Below are 26,578 nucleotides of genomic sequence, written 5' to 3'. Positions count from 1 at the left end.
ATTAGAGAGATTTGTCTTGCATCCAACATCTTCTAAATTTTTGTGTAAATGGTCCTTGACAAGCATGGATTATAGTGACATTTTTTCCTAAAGGCTTGACTTAGTTTTGAGAGGAATTCTATGAGAGAACTCCTTTGGTGTAAAGATTTTCAGCTCTTCATAAGACCATGCAAACACATCTTAGTACTTTTTGAAAAGTGCATCAAATTTACTTCTTTCTTTACGTGAACAACACTTTCCCAAATTGATCAGTCTAGGTTCATTTCCAATACCAATATCAATTTGTTCATATTCCTTGGTTGAGAATTGATCTTATCTTGGATATACTTGTCATGTCCGTCAAAAATATTCTCAAGAGATACTAAGCCTTTTGGAATCTTGTTACATTTCAATTGAATAACCTCATACTTGGTATTATTTCAGCATTACCTCCTTGTGGAACTTGTCTCAATGATTCTCGATAAGTGCAAGAACCATCTTTGAAGAATAAACCACAAAAATGAAGAAGCTGAAACAAGTACATCAGTCCTACTCTTGTCTCCATGTGGGATATATTTGATTGCAAAGCCCTCTAAAAATATACTATATAGCATCCCATACTTGATTTCTATAATGCCTGAGGTAAATAGACTATCAATATTGAAAAAAGATACAAAGAGGGGCGTCTGAAGGACCAAAATCAGACTGGCTTCAAGCTTACAGTACAAAACTATGGTAGCGTAAGATTGACAATAAGAGCCCAGTGATCAAAACATGGAGTCTCGTAAACATCACAGCGGTGTATGACAAAAGAGTTTGTGGATCAACATGTGTACTAAGAAAATTGTCTACAACCAGCCGATGATTTAAGTAAAGATTGTCTAGATGTCCTCCTACGCACAGAAAATATAACAATTCAATTTTTTTTTGCTGTATACACATTTCATGAGGGGACTGAAGTCGACTTTTTCTTGTGAAACATGGAGCTGCGAAGGGTTTATATTCATATTAACTTGTTGGTTCTTTGCAGTTTGCTGCAAGTTTGCTCCTCGACTTGTTGCAGGTGGGCAGGAAGGTATTTAAATATTTTATAATAATTTATATTTAAAAAGTAAATTATAAATATTATATAGAATATATAATATATTATAATTTATATAAGTTTTACCGCTATTAGCATTAATAGTATTTGACGAGTGTCTTTCTTCACCTTTTATGTAATTCTTAATAATCAACAATGTTATAAAGTAATTCTGAAGTAAGCCTAGTATCACTTTAAAAAGTTAAACATGGTTGAATGTTTATGTTTGTCAGTGTAATTCAGAATTTTAATAGAAGGCTGTTTAATGTAACAAATTACTACCCTCATTATTTAGTATCACAGCATTTTGAAAATTTCCTATTCTACTGACGAATTACTGCAAATATTAAGCCTGGCCTACGTACTTTTTATTGGGAACTCCATATTCAAAAATCATTTTACTATGATACACGGAGAAGAAATACATTCCTGCAATTCGAAAAGAAAACAGGAGCTCCAATCGAAATTTCACTGTATGCTTGACTGTAGACTTGATTCTGTGATGTGGTGCATATGCCAATGAATTTACGAAAAGCGAAAAAACACTACAGCTACTAAATCAATGGAGTGGTCATTTCTGGTGTTCTAATTTCACATGAAGGCATGATTTTTTTGTGATGGATAAGATATTTAGAAACATTCCTACAAATATATCTGTGGGCGCGGCTGGAAGTGCTCAGGCATGTCACGGGATGGGCATGCCCCTGCCGTTCTGTGCCCACTTCCGCTCCTGCCGTTTCTGGTAAACATAGAAGGAAAGGAAAGGTCGGCTCGTTCCTGTATGATTTCCATGATTCAATGCCTTGCACTTTGATTGGTTAAACGTTCAAAGAATGTACCTGTACTAAAAGTTAGTACTCATTGTTATGATCAACATGCTAGAAAATATACTATGGTAATATCAAGAGTGATTCAACAGTATTTTCTCAAAGCCATCTTGTATTAAATATAATATGGTAATACTAAGGGTGATTCAAGTACATTTTTTAGTTCAAAACCAAGAAGCATAATATGTTATTGTCTTTGAGCTCCAAAATATCTATTTTACTGAGCTTTGATGTAAACTTCTATTACAGATACGTTTAGCTGATAATCATGGGTCTATTTCAAGATCTCAAGTTGAAGCTGCTTCAGCCAATGTTCATGTTCGGATGGAGGTGAGAAATTTGATTGAGACATTTGATGATGTATTTATAGGATGCAAATGCTAGACGATTGTAGAGGAATTCACTGTTCTGGATGTGCTTTCCTTTCTTTCAAGCCAGTCTTTTGAAGGAATGTATTTAATTTAACCTTTTAGAAAATATCAGTATTTTCTGAAATGATTTAACTGTGACTTAAAATTTAGGACTATTTGGTCTTGTATATATATATATATTTAATATTTCTATGGATTTTTGGTCTTGTATATATATATATATATTTAATATTTCTATGGATTCACTACATATACCTATTCTCTGTGTATCATATAGATATTACTCCCTCATGTTTAATAATTAGGGAGAAGAAAAGAGAAGCAGAACTTTTATAATCAATTTTGAGGCACAATCAGGCCATCCTTTGAGTTGTATGCCTTAGAGGTACAATTGCGATAGTTTAGCATATTTGCAAACTAAAACAAATGCAACTACACAACGTTGTAAATTATAGGTATGATAGCAACGATAAATGTTAGGTAGGACTTGCACGTGTGTTAGATATCATATGCGCATTTGGAACAAAATGGAGGACTACACTTCTCCAGACTAAAAATTGAGTCCTTGTATTAATAAAATAAAATTGATTGATACATAAAATAAGTAGGAAATATATATGCATAGGAAGAGTACAAGCAGCACCTAATCCAAAATACCTTGATATCATGCCCATTTTATAAATCTAAACTAAAGTGGTCTATAAGATTAACACATAGTACATTCCCGGAATTATATCAATAAACTTTTGACCTTCCCTATGTAGAACATCAACTTAAAATTGAACATATAAGCTTAGGAATAAAACTACCTATCACATTACAGGATAAAATATGTTGTCTATGTACATACCATGGCCTTCCTCCAAGGAATATTTGTCCCTGGAATGCTTTGGAAGTTGAGGGCCCTACCATAGAGGCACCTGCAAAATGATTATAGCATATCAAAATTTGTGGACGATGCAACATACACCCAAAACAAATGGTTAAAAAATCCATGCAAGTTTTTCAAGAAGATTTCTTTTCCAAATTATGAACTCTGGGAACATCAAATCTCTTTTGTTGTATAATAACTCAAAATTATTGAAACATATCCCTAGTTTGAAAAAATATCTAAATTCAAAGAAGTCACTCATTAGCTGAGTATATGCCTTCCCAAAAATTTTTTAGCTAACAAATGAGCAGAGTTCATCATGGAGACTACTGTTGTGTAGTGGACACCCTAGAATGCCCAAAAACTAACCCCACTGCTGATAGGAATTTAGTCAAACAGTTTGCAGCCAATTCTTTATTCCTCCGTTTAATGTTTCAATGTTTCTTTTTTTGTTTTAAGTCTTTGCACAGGTATGAAACCACATAACATGAACTAAAAAGAATTTACAATAATAGGCAAGCTGGAAATTGAACTACTGCTGTTATAATATTATTTCCAGAATTAACAAACTCAAATACAAAGCAGGTTATTTTCAACTCACTAAATACTCCAGCATTTTGACATAATGTTCCAACAAAAGTTTCTAATTCTGCTGCTACAGTAACATGAATAGTGCTGCATGAATAGTGCCAGATGAATAGTGCCGCGTGAATAGTGCCAGGTGAATAGTACCCGCGTGAATAGTGCCGTGTGAATAGTGCCGCGTGAATAGTGTCGCGTGAATAGTACCCGCGTGAATAGTGTCGCGGCCTGTAGCTGGAAATGCAACCAAATAATGCTGCTGCTTGTAGCTGGAAATGCAACCAAATAATGCTGCTGCCTGTGGCTGAAAAATGCACCCAATCTGCCTGTAAATGAAGCTGATCGCAAAGGATTCCAAAGGTCAAACCCCAAGGGAATGACGTCTAGAATGTCACAAGAGAGGATAGACGTCTTCTAATGCCAAGAACGGATCTGCAACTCACACACCAAATTCTTCTCATATTCAACCTGCCCAAAGAAGCCACAAAAGCTCTCTTTTAATCTTTCTCCAAGGGGCGACCCAACTCACTCAAGCAATGTGGGATAAAACATGTTCAATATAAAACATATTAAAATATTCACTTATGTCTCCCTTGGTTGCCCCTTTGATTTACACATATCTCCATAAAATAAATATTAAAGTAACACTTTAATATTTTACAATTAAATTAAATGTTACTTTAATAAAACTTCAGGCATTAAAATATATTAGCAATCGGACTCCGAATAGCGTGAGTGATAGCTCGTCGGAAAGCTCTCGCCAAGGAGTATCAAATCCAATCACCAAAACTAGCCCCCATTGTGTCCTGCTGACTTACTAAAAATAGTAAGTATGCCTGAAACTAAGTAAATCAACTTCGTTTTGGCCCAAACTGGGAATGACTAGGCCAAAACACTCCAGGGTTCCTTTAAACCCTTCGTTAGCCCTCGGGACCATGTAGAGCTAGGCTAACGCACATATACTTGGTCAATCTGCTAGAGTGGGGACATTACATGTTGCTAAAGGAGATGTAGAGTGGTGTTGGAATAGTGGAAGCCAATAGAAATGCTACTATTTTGAGAATATCTTGTTTGGAACTTCTGTTGTTGTTTTCTACTTTTATTGAGTATTTTGTCTTTTTTTAAAAGAGAGATTTTCGCTTTTGTTGTTGATCTATAGATGCAATTTTGATCATTCTTTTGTTTCTTTGATGAAAAGGGCTGTTTTGCAGATTCTAATATGATTACAAAAGAGATGACTTTGACCAGGCCATTAGTTCTTGAAAGTTGGATTTTGAGTATTTGGTCACTTACTGGTTTGTACCATTGTATGTGTAGAAATATTAATGTTTATCTGGTTTACTTGAAAAATCAAGCTTTATTGGATATTGGTCTTTTGCCTTTTTGGGTGGGTTTCGCAGTGAGGTGGTAGTGGAATATATATATATATATATCCCAAGAGAATCATATCATAGAGATCGCTTATGTTTGATGATTTAAGATGGCCAGGGAGTGATAAACAACAAGAAGAGGCCAGCACTAGTTTTTATTTTCCAAATGATTAGAAAAGGTGTCAATAAGTAGTGAAGGATTTGTAATGTTCCCAAACTAGGATTATAAACACTTGCAATTTTTTATAATATTTTGTGGGAATGCAGCAGAAATAGAATGAGAATTTTGAGTATATAATTATATATATTAGAATAACTGAAACAAACGGCAGGTGAAAGTAAAGCTAGAATATCAAGCCTTAAGCTAAACTTTGCATTAATTTGTATAAAAACTGTAATAAAATTCATCTGAAACCCTACCCAATGAATTTAAATCAGAATAACTAAACTAAACACTACCAGTAATAATAATGTTTATAAATGGTAAATTAAGTATAAAAACAATTGATAGAATAACCCAGATTTATATCAGCACAGCAGCAGTTTATTAACTTGCAGCTGTAACTACTAACAGCACTTACCATAATTTAGAAAACAGAAAATCAAGTCAATAACAGATCACAACATCCACTAAAAGCCTATAAGGATATAAAGTGCACTCACATAAAATGCCAGAAGTTAGGTGCTACTGATTAGGCGACTTCTATTGTCAATAATAATTTACTGTTTCAGATTTACAGACTTATAATGGAGCACAGGAAAAAATCTAAGATGCAATACTAAGGTGGTTAATAATCTCAACTCACAACCATCCAAACATGACTGATTTGAAGCCAATATTAATGCATAAACTAGGCACTAATGATTAATGGTAAGTACAAATTATTCTGATCATCCAGCAGCCCACAATGGTGTATTTCCAGCTGGAGTGGCACTGTTAAAAATCCGGAAAATTTGCCTTATAATGCTAATTCAGATTGACATCAAAGATGTCTATAATTTACCCATTTTGTGTATGAAATTTGCATGCAGAAGATAATGAAAGATTGATGGTTTTCATCCTCAATCTGCTTAACAATTGTAGATGGTTTTCGTCGTCTAGATCACACTGTCAAGGGGTTTTTATCCTTGAGAGCTTTAATTTGAAAATTTGTTTGAAAATAATGATATAATGGATGCCTTCAAGATAGGCAATAGCTTTGCCTTTATAGGCAATTATGAATTCGGGGCCACAAATAAAGTCTTACCCTCCAAAAATTAAAAATAGAAAATGTAATTTTATATTAAATAATTACATAATTAAATAGTACTTTATTGGAGTGTCTAGGTAAAGCAATGATTGGGCCTTAAAATTGAGTTTTTCTTGATGATTAGGAAAGGGGAATGCAATGTCCCCTTTTTGGAATTACCTTAAATCTTGCCCTAAAATCACAAATGCCATTCAAATAAGAAATGTAAGATTGTTAGAGGTATAGCTTCATCATTAAAAATGCCTTTAACAAGATAAACCCTGATTTAAGTCCTGCAACAATATTAAACAATATTGGATATACATATTTATATAATTCATAAATCTCTATTATTTCCATTAGGGTTAATAATTACACATATTGATATAAGTGTGAATACATATAATCATCATAACTCATTATATAGGTCCAATCACAATAGAGTTGAATGAAGGAGCATGATAGGATGGGCCCCAGGCAATATTCTTACTAAGCCCAAGAGCAGCTATATCATCCCTCTTGGCCTCAAGTGGTAGGCACCTTGGTCATCCATCATGGGGTGGTTTACCTAGTGGGATGCTTGTACCTGCACCCCTATCCATGTTTCCTTATTCATCCTCTTGAGAGCATGATGGGTTTCACTCAAAGTCTTTCCCTACCAACCAATCCACACTATGGAATCCATTGGAGAATCATATAAGGCGACGGGAGCCTGTCCTTTCCAATCAAGCCCAAGAGCATGGAATGAACACCCAGTCATTCAGCCTCTTGGCCCCACCGTGGGGGTTGGCGTACTTGATGGGGGTGTCAGTGCTGCTGCCTCCTTATTATGTATTTCTTCCTTCACCTCATAATGGGATGGTTGGTTGGATCAAAGTATTAAAGGGATCTAAATTAATGTAATTAATTATGCATATATTAAGAATAATAGCAAGAATGATAATATACATTACAGGCATTATATTTATTACTTATCATTCCCAAATATCATTATATTGCAGACATGCTAAGTGGATCCGCAAGACAAATATTATATATTATGCATCATACCAAGTGATTGTAAATATCTAAATCTGCTGACTACTCTTCTTAATTCTGAAATTGATTATCTCTTCCTTGATCGGCTGATTTATGTCTGATTTGATGCTAATTCTAGGCTGATGTAAATAACTCAGATTTCTGCTATAATTATTTTCTGCTGCTAATAAGTTCTGAATTTAATTCCCTTTTTTGCACTTCTCTGCTGCTTATCTAAACTCAGACTCTGCTTATTATTGGCCAATATCTGAATTCAGATTAAATGCTACTTCCCATTTATTGGATTGATCCTGCATGGATTTATATTCAGATTTCAGAAACTCTTATCTGATTGATGCCTTTACTGCATTAAACTCAGACTCAGAGTTCTCATTCCCAAGATCCTCCTGGAATGATTTTCTTGGATGAATTGATCTTTCTTTTATATCTCCCATTTGGAGGGAGTCGTGCCTTTAGAGTCACAGCTTTTCAAACAAGCGTCAGTTGGCCCCCTTAAAGATATTACCATAATTTAAGTATTTATATTTTTTTCTTAGTCAGCCAATGATGCAAATATCTTAATCAGGTCACCCCCCTTCAATATTCACCGCTATTTAATTTTGGTCATTTCTTCAAATATATTATTTTATATCCTGGTTGGCCCTATTTATTTTTTTGACTGCTATAAAAGCTGTGATCTTTTACAAAGGCTGCAATCTTATATATGTTTAGGCATATGACAGGTATGAATGCCTGCCCTTCTCAAAATTGCTTGTCCTCTAGTAATTGCAAAGTGGAATGCTCAAATGTGTTTGCATCCACTCCCATTGTTGGCGGCATTATTGTACACGGGAATAACATTAGTTAATTAGGCGTAATTGTTTTGGTTAGTTGGCAACCGAGGGGTGGAAGTTGCGGTGCGACGGTTGGCGCTCGCACCCCCTCGGTACCCTTTTATACTTCGGAATGTAACTTGTAACATACACTTGTTATGAATAGAACATCTGATATACTTTGTCTGATATTTACGGCATTATTCTGCGTTATGTTCTTTATGTCTTAAGTTATTCACCCGAGAGGGCAAACATTTGGCGGCGTTGCCTAAACGAACTCGGGAACGGAAGACACGGATGGCGCACAGACATAATGGGCCTACCCGTTGGTGAGGTAAACTCGGAGGCCGACGACGCGCGGACAGAACTATACACAGGAGAGGACACGGCAACGCGAGAATTTTCGATTTTGCTCCAGGTAGCCATTCAGACATACGTTCGACGAGAAGCGGCGGAGGCAGAAATCCCACCAAGTGCCGTGTGGACAGCGCTGGAGGTTAGCCCGACAGTGAACCGGTTAATGAACCACCTCCCTCGGCTGCTTGCACAGGCATCGTTGGCACAGCAGGCCCACCTGGAGGAGATTGCCCAGGGAGAGCGACGACAACAAATCCTGCAACGCTACGAAGAGAACAGCCGACAGGACACGGAAAGAGATGGCGCCAGGCCAGGAGGGAATTGAACTGTGAACTTCTTATTTTCAAATAAAAGTGTCATTGACACGAGTTGTACTTGAGCAGATGAATTAATAAAGACATGTTTTGATTTAAGAATTGAAAGTTATGGAGATGTCTGACAATTAATGCCAAACCTATTGAATAAAGATAGGAATAGAAAATCGGAAACGAACGAGTGGGAGGTCGCGTAGAGGGCTTTGATTCTGGAGCAGCAAGTAGAACGTAGACGGAGGCTGAGGCAACTTGCCGAAGGACGACCTGCCGAAGGGGGGCCCGAGGGGAACCAAGGAGGTGTCATGGAAGGTGCGGAGGCCGACGGAAATTTCTACGCGTCGCCAGATCATCGTAGGACGCGGAGCCACGAAGAATTTCTAGAAGAAACAAGGTTACGGCGAAATCTAGTCGAGGAGACTCGGGATCAGTTTAGGAACTTATCCCTCACGCCACGGAGTGAAGATCACCAACGGGAAGCAGGAGTAGGAGCGGGTCAGACCGAAGGGGAGGGCAACAGTATGGGTGTAGGTGCCACACGCGACAGGCAAAACACCGTACCTCCAGGACACACCACCAACACTACCGGAGGTAGCAGCGCAGGGCCACAGACACAGCCACAGACACAGACACAACCGCCTCCAGGAAGACGACCAGGGATGGCGAGCAAACAAAAGTTACCAAAGTTCACAGGGGACGGCAAGGAAGACCCCTTACGGCACTGCCGTACATGTGAGACCATTTGGTCCGCTAATGGAGTAATAGACCATGATGACTGGGTATAGCAGTTCCCAGCCACGTTACGTGGAGTCGCCATAGATTGGTACTCCGATGTAGATAAGCAAAAAGTGGCCACATGGGCTAACCTACAGAAGGAATTCACGGAGGAGTTTCGGTTGCTTCGTGACGACAACGAAATTGTAACAGAGATATACAGCACCAAGCAAGGTACTAAGGAGACAGTACGGGCGTACAGCCGGAGGCTGAAAGAACTCTTGGGTAAAATGGAGAGCCAGCCTGCTGAGGGCTTAAAAAAACGATGGTTTGTGGAAGGATTGAAATCCTCCCTACGGAAAAAAATGAAGATTGTACCCCCGACGTCATATGACGACGCCTATAACAGGGCGATGGATCTAGAAAGCGAATACAAAACATCAAGGAAGAAGAAAAGTAATAGATATTCATCTGACGATGATGAAGATTCTGACGGAGAGAGCAGTAGCGAATCGGGTAAAAAGGTACATGCGCTCCAGAAGGACATGGAACGAATGCTGAGAGAATTTAAGGCCATGAAAGGGAGTACAAGTAAGACGGAAGAAACTGAAGTGTGGTGTACAGACTGCAGGAGTGATGGACACACAAAGGGTACTTGCCCGAAGAAGGCATTCTGTGAGATTTGCCAAATGATGGGACACTCCACCAAGGAGTGCCCATACAATATGAAAACCCGAAGCACAAACCAGGTGTTGTTCACGGAGCAGGCCACAACATCCGCACCAGCGGGTACGGGCCAGCAGACTAACACAACGGCATCATCTGGACGATACCGGGATAATAGACACGGCGGCGGAAGAAATAATAACAACAACAACAACAAAAACCGGATCCAGTACAATGCCAAGGGCCGACCGATGATTCAATGTAGGGCCTGCAATCAGTGGGGACACTTCGCCCGTGATTGTACGAAGGAAGCCAACACTCAGCACCTCTGCCGATGGTGCGGGCCAGGCGACCATGAGGACGCAAATTGCCCGAAGCCTGGCGTACACCTTCTAAACATAGAACCTACGAAGGCAGAAGTATTGGCAATCATAAGGGCATAGGCTAAAAAGGTTGCCTACCCCAATCCCCACATGGAGACCGAGAGAGTGCGGGAGGCCAGAGACGAGATCACAAAGGAAATGGCCGCACAAGGACTGAACAATCACCAGACAGCAAGTCCACCACGGACGAAGGGAGAAGAGGAAATCTTACGGCAAATATTGCAGGTAGAGGTACCCGTGAGAATTCAAGACCTCCTGGAGACTATGCCGCAGCTAAAAACGGCTATTTTAAACTCTGTACCCCCACAAGTAAAAACGAGGGAGGTCGTGAGCCCCACAACCAACCCCGTGTTTAGGGAGGTCGTGAGCCCCGAGGTCGACCCCATGTTGTTGGTAGTCAATAGCGGACGCCACCCGACGGTGGTAGAAATGGGTATACTAGGGACCACCTTAACAGACACTATTGTGGACGGAGGGTCAGGAGTAAATGTACTCCTAGAGGCGACATGGAAAAAATTGGGAAAGCCTACGTTGTGGCCCCCTACGTTCAACCTGCTAGGGGCAGACCAACATGGGATTAAACCCATTGGTACCCTCATGGGCCAGCAGGTGATGGTCGGCACGCAGCCATTCGTGCTGGATTTTGTGGTAATCCCCTTAAAGCAGAAAGGATATGACGCCATCCTGGGGCAAGGGTGGCTCATTGCAGCAAAAGCGAACCATAACTGGAAGCGGAATACCCTTTCTTTGGAAAACGTCGGGAGGAAGTACGTAATCGACCTCCGTACGCAGATGGTGAGCGAGGAGTTAGCCTCTTCCTCCGACTCGGAGTCCGAGGGACACCAGTTAGCGGAGGGTGGAAATAGATGCCGCATGGAGCCCAGTGATGAAGGGGTGTTAGAACTGGAGGCATGCTCAGGGGACGATGGGGACTCCTTGAATGGCCTCTTCCATTGGCAAATGGGAGATTATGAACTATTTACACCCTCGTGCAACGTATTGAGCATCGAAGAAGAACCAGATATATTTCCCCCAGAGTATGGCGAGTATAAGGAAGGGGAGGCAGCAGTAAATGAGACGCCGACACACCAATTCCCGGAGGGGGGGCCTATTAAGTATCAGGAAGCCAAGTTAAAAGAAATGAATCTTGGGGAGACAAGTGACCCCAAGATCATCCTTGTCAGAGATGACTGGAATCCAGTGTTGAAGGCCGCAGCCTTCAAAATTTTCCTGGAGTACAAGGATGTCTTTGCATGGACATACAAGGACTTGAAGGGCGTGCCCCCAGAGCTATGTGTGCACCGAATAACGTTGGTACTAGGAGCCCAGCCAGTGAGGAAGCGGCCGTACCGAATGAACAAAAATTATGCTGTACGGGTGAACGACTAAATTGAGCGGATGTTGGAAGCGGGCATAATCTTCAGAGTGCAGACAAGCGAATGGGTGTCCCCCATTGTGATTTCCCTCAAGAAAGAGGCCAATCAGATCCGGATCTGTGTAGACTTCCGATGCCTAAACGCTGTCACTGTTAAAGACCCGTTTCCCATACCCTTCACAGATAGCATCTTGGAGGAAGTAGCTGGACATGAAATCTATTCCTTCATGGATGGATTCTCTGGTTACAACCAGATATCCATCGCAGAGGAAGATAAGCTGAAAACAACCTTCGTGGTGGAGGACGGTGTGTACGCATACAACCGAATGCCCTTCGGTCTATGCAATGCGCCTGCCACCTTTCAGCGCATTATCTTGCACATCTTCGACAAGATGTCGGTGGGGAACTTCAAAGCATTCCTGGATGATTGGTCTATTTACAGCGAACAGGACATCCACTTAAAAACTCTCGGAGAATGCCTGGAGAGGTGTCGGAGGGCACGGTTGGCCCTCAACCCGAAGAAATGTAGATTCATGGTACCACAGGGAAGATTGCTGGGACACATTGTGTGTAAAGAAGGATTGAAAACGGACCCGGACAAGATTCGGGTAATAGTAGAAATGGAACCTCCGACGGACGTCACGGGGGTAAAGTCCTTCCTTGGTCATGTGGGGTACTACAGGAGGTTCATCAAGAACTTCGCTGAGGTGTCCCACCCGTTGGATAAGTTGACAAGGAAAGGGGAACCATACATTTGGGCAGAGCCACAGAGAAAGGCCTTCGAAGAGCTGAAGACAAGGTTGATGGGAGCGCCCATACTGGCATACCCGAACTGGGATAAGGAATTCCACGTTCACGTGGATGCCTCAAACTATGCCATCGGGGCTACATTAGCCCAAGTAGGAGGACACGGGCTGGACCACCCCGTTTATTTTGCCAGCAGGTTGCTCTCGAAGGCGGAAAAGAACTACAGTACCACAGAACGTGAAGCACTCGGTATGGTCTATGCCGTACAGAAATTCCGTCATTACCTCCTGGCCACACCATTCACATTTTACGTAGACCACCAAGCACTCATGTATTTAGTAAACAAGCCCATTATCCAGGGGAGGATAAGTCGTTGGCTATTGCTACTACAGGAGTTCACATTTTTAATTGTGGTGAGATCAGGGCGAAGCCATGTCATAGCCGACCAGCTGTTGCGGATTAAGTCAGGGGAACCTCCAGAGGGAGTAAATGACGATTTTCCGGATGCACACTTGTTCCAAATAGCCGTACTCCCGTCATGGTACAGAAAGATTGGTGAGTACCTATCGACGTCCCGATTTCCGGAGGGTATGCCTCCAGGGGAACGAAGAAAGCTCGCATTAAGGAGCAGGACTTTTTCGCTCATTAACGGGTTACTCTACAAAATGGGGCTGGACCAGATATTAAGGCGTTGTGTCATGGAAGAAGAAGTCTCGAGTGTACTAAGGGAGGCACACGAAGGGCCCGCAGGTGGACACATGGGTCCAGACACCACAGCCCGAAAGGTGCTTCTCGCAGGACTATGGTGGCCAACGGTATATCACGACGCCAGAGAGTGGGTTGTGAGATGCGACACTTGCAAACGGGCAGGCAAACCTCTGAAGCGGGACTTCATGCCCCTTAACCCGTCGCATGCACAAGAACTCTTTGAGCAATGGGGACTCGACTTTGTGGGTCCTCTTAAGGCCAGCCGCACACGACGGTGCCGGTACATTATAGTTGCGACAGAATACTTGACCAAGTGGGTGGAGGCAAGGGCCCTCCAGGATAATTCGGCAGTAAGCACAGCGAAGTTTATTTATGAACAAATCATTACGCGATATGGTATACCTATTCAGTTGACCAGTGACCGGGAAGGCCACTTCGTGAACCATGTCATACACCGGTTGACATCGGACTTCAAGATTTTTCACTCATTCTCAAGTCCGTACTACCCACGTGCCAATGGCCAGGCGGAGGCCACAAATAAGATAATAATGTCGGTGATATATAAGTCTTGCGGAGTGGAGAGGGATGATTGGGAGGAGCGCCTACCGTCAATACTGTGGGCATATCGAACAACGTACAAAGTAACTACTGGACAGACTCCCTTCCAGCTAATGTATGGACAAGAAGCCGTGGTGCCAGTTGAATTCATGGTGCCGAGTCTACGGATTGCCATCGATAATCGTCTTGGCGACATGGAAAGCCTGAGGGAGAGGTTGTACGCGTTGAACAAATTGGACGAACGAAGGATGATGGCTCAGTGGGCGACAGAAACAGCCCAGCAAAGATGGAAGATGTGGCACGACAAGCATCTCCGGCGAATGAATTTTACTCCCGGACAGCTGGTGTTAAAGTTCAATGGGAAGAACGAAATTAAACCTGGGAAATTCAAAGTCCGCTGGTTAGGGCCCTTTCGGATACGTGAGGTCAATACGAACGGGGCGATAAAGTTGTGGACGTTGGACGGGAAGGAGATACCAGACGCAGTCAACGGGTCTAAATTAAAGATCTATCACGAACGGAGGGAACCGAGGCCCCCCAGTCAGTCAGCCGCTACAAAAAATTGAAAAACTTGAAAAAAAAAAATATAAAAGAAAATTTGAAAAAAAATATATATAAAAGAAAATTTGAAAAAAAAAAAAAAAAAAAAAAAATATATAAAAAAAAAAAAAAAAAGAGAGAAAAAAAGGCCACCGTACGGTGGGGAAGAGAAAGTGGCCACCGTACGGTGGGCCCACCGAAGGTGGCATCACCGTACGATGGAACCACCGTGCGGTGAAACCATCGACGGTGGAACCATCGTGCGGTGGGACCACCGACGGTGGAGCCACCGTGCGGTGGAACCACCAACGGTGGAACCACTGACGGTGGCACCACCGTGCGGTGGAATCACCGACGGTGACACCATCGTGCGGTGGTCACACCATGCAGTGGGAGCCACCGAAGGCCGCGCAAAAAGGAACGCCGCACGAGGAAGTCACCACGCCACACGAAGAAGCCACCACACCGCACAACACCGGACACCGTGGGGCGCGAAGGAAAAGACCCCGCACACCGTCGAAGGCACATCACCAGCCAGGGAAAGGGACGCACCGCACAATCAACACGCGCAGCAGCCAAAGGGAAAAAGGGGCCGCACAATCCCATGCACCGCACGGCCCAATCAACACGCGCAACAGCCAAAGGAAAAAGAGGGAGACCAAGCCGCACAAGCCCACGCAGCCAAGCCAAACCTAAACTATACAGCCACAGGTAGACCAAGCAGTCGCACGAAGGAGGAGGTCGTTACGAAGGTACCTAAGCCGGTACGATTGTTTTACAAGAACCAGTTATACAGAGATTCATGGATTCAGCAGGGAAAAGAAGTTGGAAGAAACAGCTGCACGATTCTTCCAGTACCAGCCAGAGGGATAGGGGTAGCAATATCAGGGTTTTAGCTTCAGGAGTGTGTGTTGCAGGCGGCACCATGGATGCTAGCGCTCGGCAAAAACAAAAACAGAAAACACCACAGGTTGCCGCAAGTGCGAAAAACACAGTGACGCCACAAAATATTACTTTCGAGGGCCTGAATGGGTTGGAATGCCGAAAATGGTGGCAGGACACCCCCGATAATGACCTGGTAAAGCAAAACCTCCGGAAGGCACAAGTAGAGTGGGCTATTCAGATGCCCGTGTTCCCTATTTGGGAGTACGAGGGTGCCCTACGCTTCATGGTGGACACCTTCGACAGGCATACATGCACCAGCACGTTTGAATACCTCCGGAGGGATGTCAATATATCCTTCAAAGCAAGGGATTTCACGAGGGTATTCGGCATTCCGGGCAGCCAGGGCAAGAAAATAGACTTGAAGGCCAAGAAGATGACACAGGAGGAGAAGGAGCGGTGGATTAAATTAGTCTCCCGGAATTTGACCACAGCGGAGTTGGACAGCGTGGATAGAGCCACGAAGAGTCGTGGAATCCGTAAGACTTTTGTTGCGGAGGGCCACTGGAGATGCATTATGGATGTCATCAAGAGCAGATTGACAGGGTCGGGTATTGCCCTCCCTCAGATTATGTTGATGAATGGGCTGATGAATGGCATCGTATATGACTAGGCAGCGTTACTGGCAGAGCGTATGTATGAGTTTCTGACGCTCCAGCATCGCACATTCTATATGCCTCATTATGCTATAGGGTTATTCCTGGAGGCCACGCGGGAAGTAGTGCCAGAGGACGAGTTGGAGGTACGGCCACAGGGACCGTTGGTAGCGGGAGAGCCTCCAATAATGTATTGGAGGCACTTGGACATTGGGCACTCTTCCGCGAAGCGGAAACGGGCGGTGGATAGGGCCTCTGCCTCAGGGGAGCCTGACAGTGGGAGGGAGTCCAGCAGCACGGAGGATTCGGAGGAGGAAGATGAGGAGGACGATAGCAGTTAGGCAACGGAGGAGCCTGTACGAGTCCGGTTTGCCCCACCTCTGTTACCGATGGGCACGACTGTGCCAGCATCTGGAGTAGGCGGCACCTGTATTCTGGCCTTCGGGCAGAGCCATGCGCCTGTTACACTTGGTCCCCTCCAGCACGAGTACCAGGGAGCACCGTCGGGCCCAACCACAACGACACTTCCCGAGGACATGGCAGAGTCAGGGACGGAGGAGTCACCGCATCCGGTAGTGGGCGTTGAGGAGCAGGGGCCGACGGAGGTAGAGGATACCGAGCCTCACGTACGGTTGGACGTCGTGGGTAGTGACGCTGTGGTGACTGTTTCTGCTTCGTTGTTGGAGGAGCCGATGACAGCGAACCATCCCCTGGTCACGGAGATGCGTGCTGACCTCGAGGCTATGCAGAGCTGGCTCACACAGCGGTTCCAGATGACACTGGCACAGCTGGAGGGAGCTGTTGTATTCTCACCGTGTCGAGAGACTAGAGCGGAGGTAGTCGACTTGGATGACTCGTCAGGGGAGGCACATGGACTCATAGTTGGGCACGAGGCAGGGGAGGTCGCCTCTGCTGGGCAGGCACCAGGAGATGGTGCACCTTCGGTGGCAGAGGCGGTACCTTCACAGCAGGATACAGTAGTGACCATTCCACCAGGGATTTCCCAGTCTTCGGCACAGACGGGGGAGGATGTTGAGATCTATCTCGCTGACATGGCTGATATGGTAACGAGGGGTAGGCAGGTGGTGGCCGCCGCCCAGACGCAAGCATTGCAGCAGGTGGTGGTGGAACTAGAGCAGGTCCTACAGTTTATGCGGGTGGGCTGCCCGACAACCTTTGCTACCTGTTTTGAGTCTCAGGGGTGGCCGACTGCGGAGACAGAGGAGATGCTCCAGGCTTGGAGGCTGTGTCAGCCCGTTGTGGAGAGTCGGGTGACGGCAGTTGTCCGCGAGATCGAGTAGGTCTACCGGGACGCCTATTATACATTAAGGCGTACACAGCATGAGTCTGCAGTTAGGGAGGCTGCCCGAGTAGCGTTGGAGAGAGAGGTGGCCAGTCAGCAGGCCTCGTGGGTAGTCGAGAGGGCGCAGTTGTTGGCACAGCTAGAGATGGCCCGCACAGAGACGGCTGAAGGCCGAGGTAGAGACTCGTCTGGCAGCCGAGCAGACGCGGTTGGTCTGCACGACGGAGGTAGTGGATACAAAAGAGAAGGAGTTGCTGGAGGCCGCACACATGGTGAAGACAGCTTTAGAGAAGGTAGTGGTGGCGGAACGGGATGTGGCTGCCTGTACTCAGCAGGTGTATGAGCTCCGTGCCCGCTTGGCGACCCAGACACCGCCATCTCACACTTCTACTTCAGGGACGCTTTCTCAGCCCCCTCCCTAGTCTTTTAGATATATTGTATAGGTTGCATTATCTCCATTTTTGTAAGTCGCCTGGAGACGACTTTTCTTTTTGGGGGGGATGATGTTGGCGGCATTATTGTACACGGGAATAACATTAGTTAATTAGGCGTAATTGTTTTGGTTAGTTGGCAACCAAGGGGTGGAAGTTGCGGTGCGACGGTTGGCGCTCGCACCCCCTCGGTAACCTTTTATACTTCGGAATGTAACTTGTAACATACACTTGTTATGAATAGAACATCTGATATACTTTGTCTGATATTTACGGCATTATTTTGCGTTATGTTCCTTATGTCTTAAGTTATTCACCCGAGAGGGCAAACACCCATGTGGCATTTTCATTGGAGGATTCTTCCATTGCACAAAGTACTTTGTGATGCTCCTATTCCTCAACGTCTTCTTGTGGATATCAATGATAGCTTCAGGAAGTAGTATAAGTTTCCTCTCATCATAAATGGGAGTCAACTCCATGGAAAGGCTAATGTGCTAGCCAAGTGCCTTTTTGAGGCATGAAACATGAAAGACATTGTGGATCTTGCTATGTTTAAACAACTCCAATTCAATCTGTTGGAGTCTTAAACCCCTATTGGCTATTGTCAATGCATTCATCAACCCTTCCCAGTATGGGCTATTTGCCACATTGAAGGTATATTTTAGTACCAAAATTTTGTTGCTGTCGTCCTAGCCTCATGATATTTTTAATTTTTTCTTATTCTAAATGGAACCTTCAAGTGCAGGTTGTGCTTTTGGAACAATGCATGGAATAATGAAATTGGGTGTTGGTGAAGAAGGAAGACGGCTAGAAGTAGAACCCTTAGAAGTCTCACCAGTAAAGGAAAGTGAATGACAAATGCTTAGGACAACAAAGGGATCTATAGATGAATTAGGATTGACACTCATTGCTTCTGCCATTGTTTCCTTTGTTTTGTACTTTTTCATTTTTTTTTTCATTTCATGATTGGCAAGAAGAGCATTCATTTCTCTTGTAATCTTTATAGACACATTGATGCATGGTTTACATCATGTCTAGGTATTTAACAAGGTGGTATTTTAATCTATTAACTCCTCTTGTCATAAGAAGTTGGCATTTAGTATAACGGACTTGGCCATGGACAATTAGCAACATCTAATACTTCTATGCAGGGTCTTTCTTACTACTCATTTGTATTGAACTTGACATTACTGACTTTAACATAGAAAAAAAATAAGCAAGGTTTTAAAAAAAAAGCAAAAGGGTTTTGAAAAATAAATATTATGACAAATTGACAAACATATAATTATGAGAGAAAATAGAGTGCAAATGCAATAGAAAAAATGAGAGAGGGGGGATGGGGGACGGGGGATGGGGAGGGGGAGAATGGACAACATTTCCTCCAAGGTTTTCAACTTTTATAATTTCAAAAAAAAAATTGATACATATTGGTTTGAATATTTGAAGGTTCCGTAAAATCTCCTAACAATCTCTTTCTTAGTGTGTTTTCGTCATGTGGATTCTAAAGACGTGTTTTGTTGGGGCAAATTAAAACCATAAAATATCAAAAAATGAAGTGAAATACTAAGAATTACATGGAATCTGTTATAATCTGTTGCTAGGCGAGTCTTTGCAAAATACTTGTGAGTCACAATCAAAACTTAATTGAGTCATAGGGAAAACTTATCAAGTACTTAGCTTGACACACCCTAACTCAACACACTGAACTGGAAAACTTGTGGGTGAGTACTCACCGAGTTTTCCTACGGTGGTTTGGACTTTGTTTCTCTTTCTATGCACTCAATTTGGCATGGAATAACAATAGCAGTTCCTTTCCCTGTTTGTATGAGTATTTTAGTTCTCTTTAATTTGTTGTGGTTTTTCCATTTTAAACCCATGTAATTGAATTCTATTCACACTTTCAATTTGTTGCATTTTTTCCATTGTAAGTTGAAAAGAATGTGAAGAGCGTTGATCCTTCGTGGAAAGGAAAGAAAGATAGCAAAAGCATCTGGTGTACATGGTGTGACAATAGAAAGGGTACATAGAACTGTATTTCAAACTTCACAGGTTTTTCTTTAACAGAGCAATTCTATTAATTCTGGTTAAGGGCAATAATATTGTTAAGGGTTTGCACTCCATGTTGGAATATCATCAAACTGAATTGGAAATTGAGCTGTTTTAAGTACGAAGCCCAATAAAGAGCTTAAAGGTTTGTATAAGCTGAATCTCTCTCATCTGAAGAGGGAAGAGTGTATTGAAGCCTTGCAGTATAGTTTTTAATAAATCAATATCACTGTAGCAGTAGCATCTTAACCAAAATATATTTCCACTGTAAGTTAATGATTTTCAATTAATGCCATTTTGATTTACATTGTATTTGCACTTTTAGTACATACCAATGTTTTCTGTGAAGTTTTTAGTCCTAAATTTTATCAAGAACAAATAAACCAATATTGTAAAAAGAGCACTTGCCAACATCCGTAATAAAGTTTTGAATGGTATGATGCTCATAATAATATATAAATTTAAGATGATTGGCAGCTCTGGCTGTATTTCTGAATTTTTATTTTTTCTGGATAATTAATACAAAAAATATTTATCCTTATTCTCTCTTGTCTGCAGCTAATAAAGACAATGAAGGGTATGGCTGAAAAAACGGAGACCACGTTTCATGGTTTTGGTTTTCTCAGCTTAAACTTTAGTTGCAAGAACCAGAGAAACCATAGGTCTAATATCCTAATCTGATTTTCAGAAAATCTAGCAAAAAATACTTCAGAGGCTGTCAAACATTACAAGGGATCATCACACACAAAGGGTCACGTGGATAGTGCAGTAAATTTTGGAGAGGAGAAGCATGAAAAGTCAGGTATTCAGAGCAGCAGTCTGATGTTTGGCTTAAATTTTTGCAAGGTTTCAATGTTCACTACAGCATTTGATCTTTTGCATTTTTGTAGCTTCTAGGAAAAGATGGGATCTGGAATGCAGGAAAGACTCTTTCTTTTGCCATGACGTTTATGAATTTTATCTCAAAACATATGGACACTATTTTGAGAATTTGCAAGGAAAAATTAAGCAATATGTCAATATTGCTCCAGAAAATGAGAAAGACAGAATATCATCTGAGGAAGGCTTTATACCTGTTAATCTGCATACAGCAGTTCCTATGCTAGTGAGCTGAGCAAAGTTGACACTGTTATATGAGCCAGCGTTTTGCTTTTTGTCCTGCATCATGACTTCCTAATTCTATCTTGGGTAATTTTCAGGAAAATCAGGCCAAAGAAAATCCAAGTTTCTTGCAGGATGAAGCTCTTTGTTTCAACCTTGACAAGGAAGCAACAGAAACACTAGAAAGCTTAATGAGGTCACTTTCTTGCATCCTCATTCTGCTCAGATCCACAATCTGAATTTTGACATACATTTGTTGGTTCAATATTCAACCTTTTAATGAAATCTCACATTAACATATTGTCCAACTGAATTACTTGTTCAATCCAAACAGAAGTTGTTTAAGCTTTGAACTGTATTTTATTTTAATTGAAGTATATTTATGATTTGCCATATAAGGACAATAATAAAAAGGGCAACGAATGAAGAATTTCTTCTTTCAAAACGAAAAAAGAGATAGAGGAACTTAATGTAAATTAATAGATGCATATCCATCTGTATTGTACATTCTCTGATGAAATAAAGGCAGCTGTATTTTTTGTGTGAGCTTGACAATATGATGCAGTCATGGATAGAGGCTCTAATGAAAGATTATCAATTCATGCAGCCCACACATGGAAATTGAAAACTCAATGCAAGAGCACACAACAAAAGCTACATTCTTAAGAAAGTAAAGAAGAACAAGATGTTGTGATCAACGTATTGTATGTATTAATTCATATGACAGAGCTTACATCCAATTTAGGAACAACAGTACCTGCAGAGATCTTGAATTCATTCAGATCTCTAATATTCAAGCTAGTCTCCCCCTCCTACTCTCATCCTTCAATCAATTATCACCTTCTATGTTGAGATTGTTCAGTGTGGTAAGGTGATGCCGACCAAACTGTAGTAGGATGCCCAATGCATATGTGATAGTAACCATGGGATCAGTTTTAAATGATTCCAGCACTTATCCTTCTTTGAGATTGGGTGCATTCCCTTGATTCTTGTAGAATAACCCCTTCTAACCATAGTCAAAAAACTTGGATTCAGCAAAAACTCTGTCGAACCAGAAATTTGAAAAACTTAGGGCTCAGCAAAAAAATGGGGAATAACTGAAGAAGTTTATTGAACATTAAAAAATATATAATTTCTAAAAATTATTTTGCAAAAACATGCATATTATTGAATTGTAACGTCACTCATTTCTTTCATACATAGATTAAAATTAGAGTCCAATACACATCATAGACCAACAAATGAGTTCAATACATATGAACTTCAAGTTTTGATATCAATAAAATTTGCATATTTGTGAACAGTTGTGTAAAGATTGTATATATGCATGTGAACAGTTGTGGCATATCTCTATGTGAAGTTGAACATCGCAAGATCCAATTGCCATTGTTGTGTAACATATTACTAGAAACACAAAATGGGAAACACAACCAAAATAGAAAAAGAATGAAAAATGAGGTTGCATATAATATACATAACATAATTCTATTAATTATATATTTAATATTATATGATTAATTATTATATTTGATATTATTATACAACTTATATATTAAAATATACTGTAAGTTAATAACTTTATTAATTATCTCTAGTATTATATATATTAACTAAAAATCTAAATCAAAACCTTGGTGGTTTGCAGCCCAGCACATACCCAAAACACAATAAAATATCATGTGATTTCATGGCACACAAACCAGCAGTATCCAATCGTTATAGTCAATGCAGCAAATACACACCTAAACATAGTTAACCAACCTCGCAGAAAGTGCCTTTGAAGAACAACAAATTACGCAAAAAGAGAAGAATAAATCCTCACAAATGGTTGAGTTTTCTTTAAAATTGCGAGCTTACTGTTTATTACAACTATGGCAAGATTTACTAGAAAATTTGTGGTGATACTCACCAACATAATTCTAGATGAGTACTCATTGAGTTTTAAAACTATGCTTTTAACATAGATGTAGCATGACAAGCTTTGAAACTTGACATGACTTCAAATTACAAACCTCCATGTAATGCCCCCATTTTTGGTCTTGGTGATTGGAAAGAAAAAATTTTAAATTTTTTTGCTCGATAGACTGCATAGCGGGAAGTATTTATATTAATCTTAAGAAAATTACAGAGTTTTGCAGAGTTTTACATCAAAAAAGAGAAAAGAATCACATGTTGTTGGAGTGCATTTACAAAGAGATCTCCGAAGCCATCGTCATCAAAGCCTAAAGCCAGCCCACACGGAAGCATATCAAAATATTGCAGTGAGATATGTAATGTATTACAAGAAAAGCCCCAACATAAGTTGGAATAGGGGCATCCGAAAAGGTTTGAAAGGCTAGTAGAGACATTGTACTCTGCCTCTGTGAAAGCCAAAACCCAACATGACCACCCCTTATTCAGCTTCGAAGAAGTCGCCAGACAAGAAAATGTTTGCAAAACAAAAAAGCTAGTCCAAATTCTCCTCCATGTCTGCAAATGGGGAGCCCTTCTTTTTGCTTGGTAGTTTAGTCATTTGCTTAAGTTTAGTTTGTTTGGCAGTAGTTTTGTCCCCAATTGCGAGGCTTATCCTTGAGGATGTGATCAAGTCAAGTTCAAGTTCTAGGTTCATGAATGAGTAGATTGAAAATTGAAGGCAAAATTGTGAGAAGTGTCAAAAAGTTGTCAATGTTGTCATGTTGTCAAAAATGCAAAAAATGTTGCAAAATGTTGTCAAGGCCAATTGTCAAGAGTGGAAATTTTGAGAATGGTAAGTGTGGAAAAATGAAAAAAAATCCAAGGATGTGATACCAAGACAAGGAAAATTCCTTGTCAAGGTTGGATTTTCCGACCTTGAGAGGATAAGAATATAGAGAAAATTTTGTAAAAAAGCCTTGGACAAAGTTGTAATTTTTATAAAAAGTCCTTGGTTCAATAAGGAATTCCAAGATTCAAAGAATAAATCCTTGTGTGAAATATGGAATTAAAAATTAAAAATATTCAATCCTTAGTTCAAGTTTGGAATTCCAAAATTAAAATCAAAATGCAAGGTTTAAAAATAGATTCATATTCATGTTTTAATTTTTCCCTTATCAATTCATGGAATTCCTTGGCAAATTCACCATAGCATTCATTTGTCCTTGCACAAATGGGAAATGTAGTCACTAATCCTACTCTCACCTCACAAGTGCTTGGAAAATCCAATTTAACTCATGTTTAGCACTTGGAAGTCCGAAACTACTTTGCTCTAGCGCTCTCTAGTTCGAAACACCCCCTCAAATGTGCCCTCTAATCCATGGACACATGCAAAATGTGCCTAGTTATCCTTGCATACATGCTAATACCGCTAGGGTAGAGTTAGGGTGTTATGCTGGCTGACTTGAGGGAAAATTTGAAATTTTAGAAGGCAAAAACGAAAGATCAAGCTTGGCCGACTTGACATAGGTCAATTCAAATTTGAAATAAACATAGAATTCTACCTAGGTTGGTCTCATTGAGTAAATGTAATTCCTAAAGGTGAGGTGCTATAAATGTTGAATCAAGAGCTCCATTTCTCCATCATTCAAAAACAATTCAATATACCTTCAAGCGAATTGAGTAGACCTAAGGAGCAGTTTTAATAAGGTTTCAAGGTGATTTCCCAGCAGAATCGAAGCAAGTTACATCAAAGTAAATCAGATTGCAAGGCGAGGGACGAATTTGTGAAGAGGAGGTGTGGATTTTCCAGCTAAGAAGGAGATATACACCCTAATTTAGGCGATTTCCGTCAGTGAATTCCATCATTCCCAAGTCTACAACCGGCATCACAAGACAATTTTCAAGTTAATTTCTAGGTGGTTGAAAGTGATTTTCAAATTTTCTGAAATTTTCGTGCAAGAGGTAAGAAACGTGATTTTTTGACAAGGATGTGAAGGATTTTATCTCCTTGGAGATGGATGTTTATCAATCATTTTGTGAAAATCTGAATTTTCTTTGCAATACTTCATTGGAGGTTGATTTTTCATGTAAATTCATTTAAGATCCTTCTAAGAGAGTTAGGAATGCAAGTTTAAAGTTTTAGAATTATCACTTCCTTATCACATTTCTCTTGCATTTCATTTTAAATTCTAAGCTAGACCTAAGGATCTATTCGTAGTTGTAAGACAAGTTTCTTTCTATTTTTCACGGGTGGATGTTGGGTACTCTCAACCACCTTTCACCTACTTCCAATTGCTCCCACTACAAGACAAAGTGATAACCTGGCATAATAACAACTTTTGTCACAAAGGACAAAATTGGTAGCTGGATGAACAACTACCTTTTGGCCTTCTTTTATATTGCATTAAATTGGGCCCAAAAGTAGTCATTTTACAATAAATTATTAAATTAATCCCTTTTTTCATTATAAATAATTTTCTAGCTGTTCCCTCTTCTATTTTTGTATGCCTCTTGTAGCATTCTGTGTCTTATCATTGTCTTCCAAAGTTCTGGAAATGACATCATTTGACTCTCTGCACTGTGGTAGTCGTATTTCATCCTCGTACTTTGTCTTTGGTGATCCTCTGGCTTTATCACAATCATATCTTCAATTGGTGCTCCAAATTGTAATGTTGTAGAGCCTCCCTTTGTCTCGAGCATCTCGATGTCGCCACTTGGTGTAACTTGATCTCCCACATGGTTGAATTGTTCTTCATCACCATCATGTGAAACAATCCCAGAATGCAATCTTGAGTTCGTCCTCTTCATGTTGCACCTCATTGAGTTAGTCATGTAATGGCCTTGTTGTTGAGTCCCTCAACCTGCATAGACAAGTAAGTTTTATTACATATGTTATGAGACCTTTCACTCCTTCCTTGAAGCTTAATGAATCTCTTCCAAGACCTCTTGTTGGCACTTAGATCCAAGGAGCAGATTGGGAACATACACAAACTTGGATCTAGAAAGGATTATAGGATTAAGGAGAAAATTCAGTCCTAGGAAAGGTTTTTGGAATAGTGCTTATTCCACTTTTGAATGCAACTACCGAACTTCTGAAAGTCATGGGATGAAACACGGTACTAGGAAAGATTTTAGGAATAATGGCTAATTCCTAGAGTTAACCGGGGACGCGTCCCCGACCTGAAAACCCCCGTCCCCGTCCTGGGGACGTTTCGGGGACTTGGGGACGGCCAGGGGACGTTTCCCCCCGTCCCCAAATTGCCTTGTATTTTGAGGGGACGTCCCCGAAACGGGGGGACGCCTGCCCTAGCTCTGGGGGACGTCCGTATGTCCCGGGGACAGCTGGGGACGGCTGGGACGTCCCCAATCCGTCTCGGGGATGGCCAGACGTCCCCCATATCTAAGGCCCTTAAAAAATATTAAAAAAATTAAAAAAGTTGTATTTTCAATTTTTTATTTAAATTTTTTAATATCGGCCCCTTATTAATTCAAATTGTTATTAAAAATAAAAAAAATTAAAAGATAACATTAATTAAATTTTAAATTTATTAATTTAATTCATAATTTTGACAATGAAACTATATGGCAGCAGTGTAGCCTTTGGGCATTTTGACATAGAGATTAGAAAATCGCCAAACTCGACGAGTCAATAGAAAAATAACACCCAACGCCTTTATTAAAGAATAAGTTTTTTTTGGCCTCACGGGGTGTTGCCCCTCGACCGCGTTGCCCCTTGACCCCACCTTG

The 26,578-nt window shown here is 41.2% G+C and overlaps 1 protein-coding gene across 4 annotated transcripts in view; it reads left to right on the top strand.

Moving 5' to 3' along the window:
- Positions 1–26,578, top strand: part of LOC131067554 (uncharacterized) — a 207,378-nt gene that overhangs the window by 4,765 nt on the left and 176,035 nt on the right. For 3 of the 4 annotated variants that reach the window (XM_058002627.2, XM_058002626.2, XM_058002629.2), the window contains exons 2-6: positions 2,137–2,217; positions 20,396–20,414; positions 20,526–20,639; positions 20,728–20,942; positions 21,037–21,134. In XM_058002627.2, coding sequence (XP_057858610.2) covers positions 2,137–2,217; positions 20,396–20,414; positions 20,526–20,639; positions 20,728–20,942; positions 21,037–21,134 — 527 coding nt within the window. The remainder of the gene's footprint in view (positions 1–2,136; positions 2,218–20,395; positions 20,415–20,525; positions 20,640–20,727; positions 20,943–21,036; positions 21,135–26,578) is intronic. The other variant, XM_058002628.2, reaches the window with a different exon arrangement.

This window comes from Cryptomeria japonica, chromosome 10 (genome assembly GCF_030272615.1).
Source record: "Cryptomeria japonica chromosome 10, Sugi_1.0, whole genome shotgun sequence".
Classification (NCBI taxonomy): Eukaryota; Viridiplantae; Streptophyta; class Pinopsida; order Cupressales; family Cupressaceae; genus Cryptomeria; species Cryptomeria japonica.
This window is presented reverse-complemented; position numbering and strand designations above follow the sequence as displayed.